Source organism: Rhizopus delemar, genomic scaffold (assembly GCF_000149305.1).
Source record: "Rhizopus delemar RA 99-880 supercont3.67 genomic scaffold, whole genome shotgun sequence".
NCBI classification, from domain to species: Eukaryota; Fungi; Mucoromycota; class Mucoromycetes; order Mucorales; family Rhizopodaceae; genus Rhizopus; species Rhizopus delemar.
Window position 1 is genome coordinate 1 of NW_027137893.1, and position 6,647 is coordinate 6,647.

The window sequence follows — 6,647 nt, forward strand, 5'->3', positions numbered from 1 at the left end:
GAGCTTCTTTATTTTTTATTCTTTTAGAATATACACGTATTCTTTTTTTATAATGTAATAGCATTTGCATTTCTATAAAGTGTATTTGTTGTTAGATTATTGTTTTCATTTGAACAATGAACTTTTTATAGCTATACTCTTTTCTTTTCTTTTTTTTTAACTTCGTCTTTTTTTTTAACTTAGTCTTTTTTTTTAACTTAGTCTTTTTTTTTAACTTAGTCTTTTTTTTTTACCTAGTCTTTTTTTTTACCAGGTCATTTTTTTTCCCAAACACGACTATTTTTTTACGTTCTGTAACACGTTTGTAATGATCTAAGCTAAAAACCACAAACCACCTTCCTAATATGTATTCTTCTAAACAAAATAATCCAAAAATGCTTTTGATTTCCGCATTTTGCCCTCAAAAATAAAAAAAGAAAACATCGGTCTTTCAACAGTAGAGGGGAACAGGCTTTCCAAAAAAAGGTCATCTGTAAAAAAAACAGATACTTCTTTAAAACGTGAATAACTTCATGAATACTTACCCTACAAAAAAAACAAAAATATCATTAAATTTCTTTATTTTTTTCGCACCTAAATCTTTTTTCAAAATTCAAAAATGACCAATACAGCGAAAGCTAAATCTTTTTTCCAAAAGCCATAAATATCTGTTAACCAAAAAATGTTCAATCTTGCGATATGCTTTATCCAATTGGAACGATTATTTGCAGTGTTCATTTGGGAAAAACAAGGTGGTCCTCACTACAAATAATCGTGCAAATTTGTTAACAGATATATTATCAATCTTGCGAAAGAGCTTAGAATCGTGTGACATCGGGTAACTGATTGTTGATCGCACTGCCTCCTGTCTCTGCCACAAATCGTTTAAACCGTAGTTAATCTTTTGGTTAAGAGATGTTACAAGATTTGTGGCAGAGACAGGAGACTGCTGGTACATTTATTCGCTAATTGATCTCGCAAGACGCAACTTCCATCAGTTATGTTATGGCTCCTGTTTATTATCCATTTGATATCTAATGGTGCTCGGCAGCCAATGATACTTTTCAAAACAATGCTTTATTTGTCTTTTTGGTCTTTTATAAACCACTCATATTGCTTTATATACAGGTTTTATTGACCACTCATATTGCTTTATATACTTCTTTATAGACCACTCATATAGCTTATATACTTCTTTATTGACCATTCATATTGCAATAAATATTGCTTTATATATACAAAAAAATAGGGATTTGTTTTATAAAAATAGCTTTTTTTTATTTAAATAAAATAATAATAACAGTATACAGTATTTCTTTGCTTGTAGTGTTTTAAAAGTTTACTTGACTTACCTAATGCCATCAAAATAGCATCATCTAATCTAAAAAAACATCGATTAATCTCGTGGAACTCAAAAAGTTCTCATAAGAAGAAGAAAAAAAAAAGCCAAGCTCAAGGATGCAAAGACACAAGGATTCAAGGAATTGGGCACTCAAAGCAAAAGAAGAAAAGACATCAGTACTCAAGAACCAAAGCAAAGGCGAGAAAGAAATAGTAAAAGGCCAAAGCAAAGTAGCACGTATCTATAATAATTATTAGCTATTGAGTATACGTAGTAGAAGTAATAGTACCTTTCTTTAAATAGGCCAGAAGACTAGCTAAACTTATACCAACAAGTAAAAAAAGTAGCACGTATCTATAATAACTATTAGTTATGAAGGATATTTAGTAAAAGTAATAGTACCTTGCTTTAGATGAACCAGGAAAAAGAAAAAAAGAAAAAAAAAACGTCATCCAAGCTTATACCAACAAGTAAAAGAAGAAGAAAAGGTAGTCCTTAGAAAGAGACTTTATAAAGACCATTTAAACCACAAAAAAAAGCAGGCAATACGATTTTACTAAAGTAAAAGTACCATTAGAACAGAAATAGAATATATATAATATTAAGAACTTACCTTTTAGAAAGAATGTTTTTTTTTAAAAAAAAAAAAAGAAAAAAAAAGTACTTTTTTTATAGCCTCATTTTACCAGTGTTACGATTACCTACTATCGATTAAAAACAAGTTTTTTTTAAATATGGTTTAACTATTGAAACACTCAGAGAGGGTATTCATAAACAGTTTAAAATCTTTTTTATTATTATTATTCAAATGTAATATCTTTAACTGCAAAGGCTTTTTTCTTTTCCTTTCTTTGCTTTTCTTTTTTTTTTGTAAAACAAATAAAGTACTACCTTGCTTTTGTATACATCTTCAATTTATTTTGTACTCTTGTTTTTTCTTCCTTAAAGTTTATCTTAAAAAATGTCTCGTCGCGTCGCCACCCCCATCAGTGTCCCCAGCAATGCTCCCAAAAGGGCAAGAATTTCTATGAGCATTGCTGGATCATCATCCACTGTTGTTCCTGCTTCTGCTCCCGCTTCTGTTTCTGCTCCTGCTCCCGCTCCCACCTCTGCTTCTGCTCCTGTTCCCGCTTCTGCTCTTGCTCCTGCTCCTGCTTCTGCTTCTGTTCCTGTTGCAGGCTTCAGTAGCTTTACAACTCCTCGCTTGGAGAGCTCTGTTGGTGCTGAAGCCATCCGAGCAGCCTCTGGTTTCGCACTAGATATAATGGCTGCTCAGATACAGCAATTGACACAATTGCTGCAGCAACAGCAACAGCAACAGCAGCAGCGAGCTTCAGAAGCTGAGGTCGACCAGGCCAAAAAAGAATGTAGTGTAAGTCTAGAACAGATTTATCAAATTAGCAATTGTAATTTAATACCTGTATTTTATACCTTTCTTTGTGATGTAGAGCTATTTAGCAGAATACTACCGTGATTACGTTGTTGGTCGCAGAAGCGAATTTGACTTGGACGTGACCTTCGCCCACAAGAACAACAGAAAGGTCAAGGCCCTGTTATCTGAGCAAGTCAGGAAGCATCGTCGTTTTGATTTGCTCACCACTTCGCAAATACACACCATTATCAGGAGCAAGTATTCCTATTTGATGAGCAAGGCCAAGGGGAAGAAAGTTGCTTCAACAAAAACAACCTGTCGTAGCCGTGTAAATACGGTGAGTATTTTTTATATTTAGAAGATTATATTATAAAATATAGAAAATGCTTACATTAACACCTTATGATAGAAACTCTCTAACAGGAGATCTATTTACATGGCTAACCCTTCAGCGTTCGACGCCCGTTTCACGTTCGCTGGCAAAATTCTGACTGTTAACTGGACGTCAGATGAAGAAGATGGGCCAGAGGACGCGAACGGTCGTACGTTCGTGGTCAAAAGGCCATCATTTAGGAGCAACGAAGTAAGTAAAATGTTGGTAACAAATTTCATTTTCTAATATACCTTAATCAATCTACAGGTGGTGCAATTCCACGAAGAGTTGCAAAAAAAATACAAGGAATCCACGAAGAAAAAGGGGGCTCCACCAACTATTAGAAGAATAATAGAAAACGTTGAGGTGGAGTTCCCTGATAAGCTCGATGATACTGATTTTCCTTCCTGGGTTTTTTCTTCTCCTGGTCTTGGTTTTCCAACCTCTGTTTCTGCTTCTTCTTCTTCCTTTGCTGCTGCCAATCCAATGCAGTAGGCATTTTCTTTCTTTTTTTTTTGTTTCTTATTTTGTTGTCTCTTCACAAATCGAATAAAAATTTTTAAAGAAAAAAAAAAGAAAAAACTATTGCATGGTTCTTTAGTAAAATATATAATAAAATAATAATAGTGTTTTAATGGCTTGGTATATTTGTTACATAAAAATTCGTCTTGGCAGAGCGAGAGTAAGAAGGTGATTATCAACATAAGGGCATACAGCAACAGGATTGAAAATTCTGTAGATTGTTGCTTGAAACTGGATCAAATTGATTCTTCCACACTTGGATGCTAGTACCATCGAAGGTGGGAAAATGTTGAGTCGCATGGCTGTACCAATTGACGAATGCAAAATAGTGAATGGAATTGTTGAATGAATGTGAGAAAAAAAATGATATTTGGCCAATTCGTAGTTGGTTGTTCATAATGGCTTGAATATATGATGATGATGATGAATGATTGTCGGATTGTTGGTAACGTTGTCCAAGCAAGTTAATTTTTTTAAATGATTGTATATTTGTATTGATCGTATTGGGCATAGGTATTTCATAAGTATTCATATAGTAGTTTTGTAAGATTTCATAGTGTTCGATGCATAAAGTTTGTTGTTTGATGTTGATTTCTGAATGAAGGGCTTGTGGTGGCAGAGGCTCACTACCAGTAATTGTCAGGTTAAATAGACTTGGTCCGTCTATGAATTGAGAGTAATCAAATGGCGTTAAACCACTCTCGTCATTAGTAACCTCGCCTATTTCCTTTATGAAGTTGATCAGTAGAAGCATGCCTTGATTGTTGGTGTTAATGAGGGTTGGTAATGAATGGATAAGGTCTTGTGTGTGGATAATTTGTGTAAGCATAGTAACATATGTGGTTTCAAAGCCTGTCTTGTAGTTGATGTTGATTTTTTTGACATCGCCATTCAAGCGTTCAAAGCCATAGAGCCAAAAGGCATAGGATGGACCAAAGTCCAAACAGCATTCTTTCAAATGTATGTGCATATGCATATTTGGTGTTATTGATTCTTTTCCATATAGTCGAGCACAAGTCTTGCCAAAGGTCTTGAATAAGGAATGTGCAGCATGTATCTCTTCTGTTGTAACTACAGGACCAGTTACCAATCTTACTGCTTCCACGTAGCGCATCCAATTAGCAAAATGCTCACCAACTAATCTTTGCTTCAGCAGAAAAGGCGAAAGCACAACACACCACGTTCTCCATTCATCAGCTTTCATATTACCAAAGGTACTTTCAATCTTGCCTTTTTCGTTTTTTTTTTTTTTTTTTTTTTTTATAACAAAAAATTAGTGTTCAGATTTATTATAGAATAAGTTCTTTTACGCTCGTTACATACTTTTTGGGATTTTAGAGTACTGTGAAGGAATGATAATAGAAGCTGATTCATCAGCCATGGCTTTGAAATCAGATGTGGTAAGCAGCCCGTGATCTACCCAAACTTCAACCATTCGTTTTGGCGTACCTAGAAATAAATTGTGCATGGGATCAACGGTTGTCAATCTCACGACATCAAAATACTCTAGTCGGTGAAGTTCACTCCATTTACTTCCTGTGTTCGTCTGCAGGGTTCGTTGTTGCGTAATGTGAGTGGCATTTAGCCAAGCATATGCTTCTTGGCGCTGCTGGGTATTGTTTCGCAGAATCCAATGCTCATCGTCAAAGTCTGAAAAATCTGGCTTCGTTGAATTTGCACCAGTACTGATTCGCGAAAACACAGTGGAACATTTGTTACAGGCTTTGTGCGCGGATTGACCCATGAACCCAGCTACTTTGCGAGCTGCTGGTATATCACAGTTAACGGACATCAAAGCAACACGTACCATTTCACCGTTTCTGTTCTGGTACGTTGGCATCATCATACCTCCGTACAAGGTATTCAGCTCTGCAATCATTGGTCGCAAAAAGTTTTGGAGCTGGTCATCCGTGGGCTCGCCAGGCCCAGGAATCATACCAACCAGGATGATGTTGGAAACCTTCATCCTAGAACTCCTTGGAAGGTTGTTAATCGTGAGATATACACCACCACAAGAGTAGTGCATACCATCACTAGGTTGAAACCAATCAACGTTCAATGACACCATTAATGATCGTCTTTTACTCACAAATGGCTCCCCAGCTGAGTCGACCATCTCATTCCAGACTCGACCATCATAGATGTCATACAACACACCTTCCTCCACATATCGACCTCTCCACTGTTCAATCTCTGTTTCAAAGTTCGGACGGACAAAGAACTTCTTCAACGTTTCCACAATTGAGTTGTACGGGAACTCAAGGACGGGCTTCAGGCTGCTGCCAACAAAAAGTGAATTACCACATGGGCGCTCTTGTCTGTGTGGGTTGTTTGCAAACCTAACAAAAGGGCATTGTCGAGTATGCAAACTCCCTGTGTCGTACACACTTCTGCAAAGAGAACAGACAAGGAAACGGGAGACACCACTACTGGCAGAGGAATAATTGACCATGGTACGAGCAGTGGAGATCTTTGTAGGAATCTCCATGCCATGGCCAAGAGCACGAACGAAAAAGGAAAGAAAGGCCAACAAGTCTTCACCGGCTTCAACTGAAAGGTGCTTTGCTTGGAAAAGCACAAGGTAAAGGACCAGGAGATACGCCAGTTGTTGGTCGTTGGTCATTTCTTCGTCCATGTCGACATCCATGTCAGCATCAATGTCGAATTCTAAATTTGTTTAATAAAAAAAAGGGGTGGATTTATAAATATACCTTCAAACGTGCTTCTTTCGGTAGACGTGGTGGGTTGCTCGAAGGTGTTTTCAAATCTTCTTTGTCTCAAAACTATTTTAATTGCACTTTAGTCTTGCTGCATTTCTTTAAAAAAATTGTACCTTCTCCAACTTTGTCTATGCGCTTATGAGTGTTAGCGGTTTTCTTTGCAATCCACTTGAATCCTTCAGGACAGTTGCTGCATTTGGTGCATTGGCATTTAACTTTGTTGTTGGTGGCGTTCATTTCAAAAAAAATAATATTCAGGATTTAGTAGAGGAATAAGATAGAAAAAAAAGCGGATCAAAAAAACTAAAGTAAATATACTAAATTGGAAGTTGGTCCTAA

At 36.4% G+C, this 6,647-nt stretch overlaps 3 protein-coding genes across 3 annotated transcripts; 1 reads left to right on the plus strand and 2 right to left on the minus strand.

The window, feature by feature from the left end:
- Nucleotides 1-354: 354 nt before the first annotated feature.
- Nucleotides 355-937, minus strand: RO3G_17432 (uncharacterized protein; the record flags this gene model as incomplete). Its single annotated transcript, XM_067672015.1, has 3 exons — nt 355-470; nt 525; nt 743-937. The coding sequence occupies 3 exons, from the start codon at nt 935-937 to the stop codon at nt 355-357; spliced, it is 312 nt and encodes a 103-aa protein (XP_067528116.1).
- A 1,345-nt stretch (nt 938-2,282) lies between these two features.
- Nucleotides 2,283-3,561, plus strand: RO3G_17433 (uncharacterized protein; the record flags this gene model as incomplete). The annotated part of the gene is made up of 4 exons (XM_067672016.1): nt 2,283-2,693; nt 2,770-3,030; nt 3,103-3,276; nt 3,334-3,561. 4 exons carry the CDS (start codon nt 2,283-2,285, stop codon nt 3,559-3,561), a joined length of 1,074 nt encoding a protein of 357 aa, XP_067528117.1.
- Nucleotides 3,562-4,903: 1,342 nt separating this feature from the next.
- RO3G_17434 (uncharacterized protein) lies at nt 4,904-6,223 on the minus strand (the record flags this gene model as incomplete). Its single annotated transcript, XM_067672017.1, has 2 exons — nt 4,904-5,037; nt 5,122-6,223. 2 exons carry the CDS (start codon nt 6,221-6,223, stop codon nt 4,904-4,906), a joined length of 1,236 nt encoding a protein of 411 aa, XP_067528118.1.
- Between the last annotated feature and the right edge of the window lie 424 nt (nt 6,224-6,647).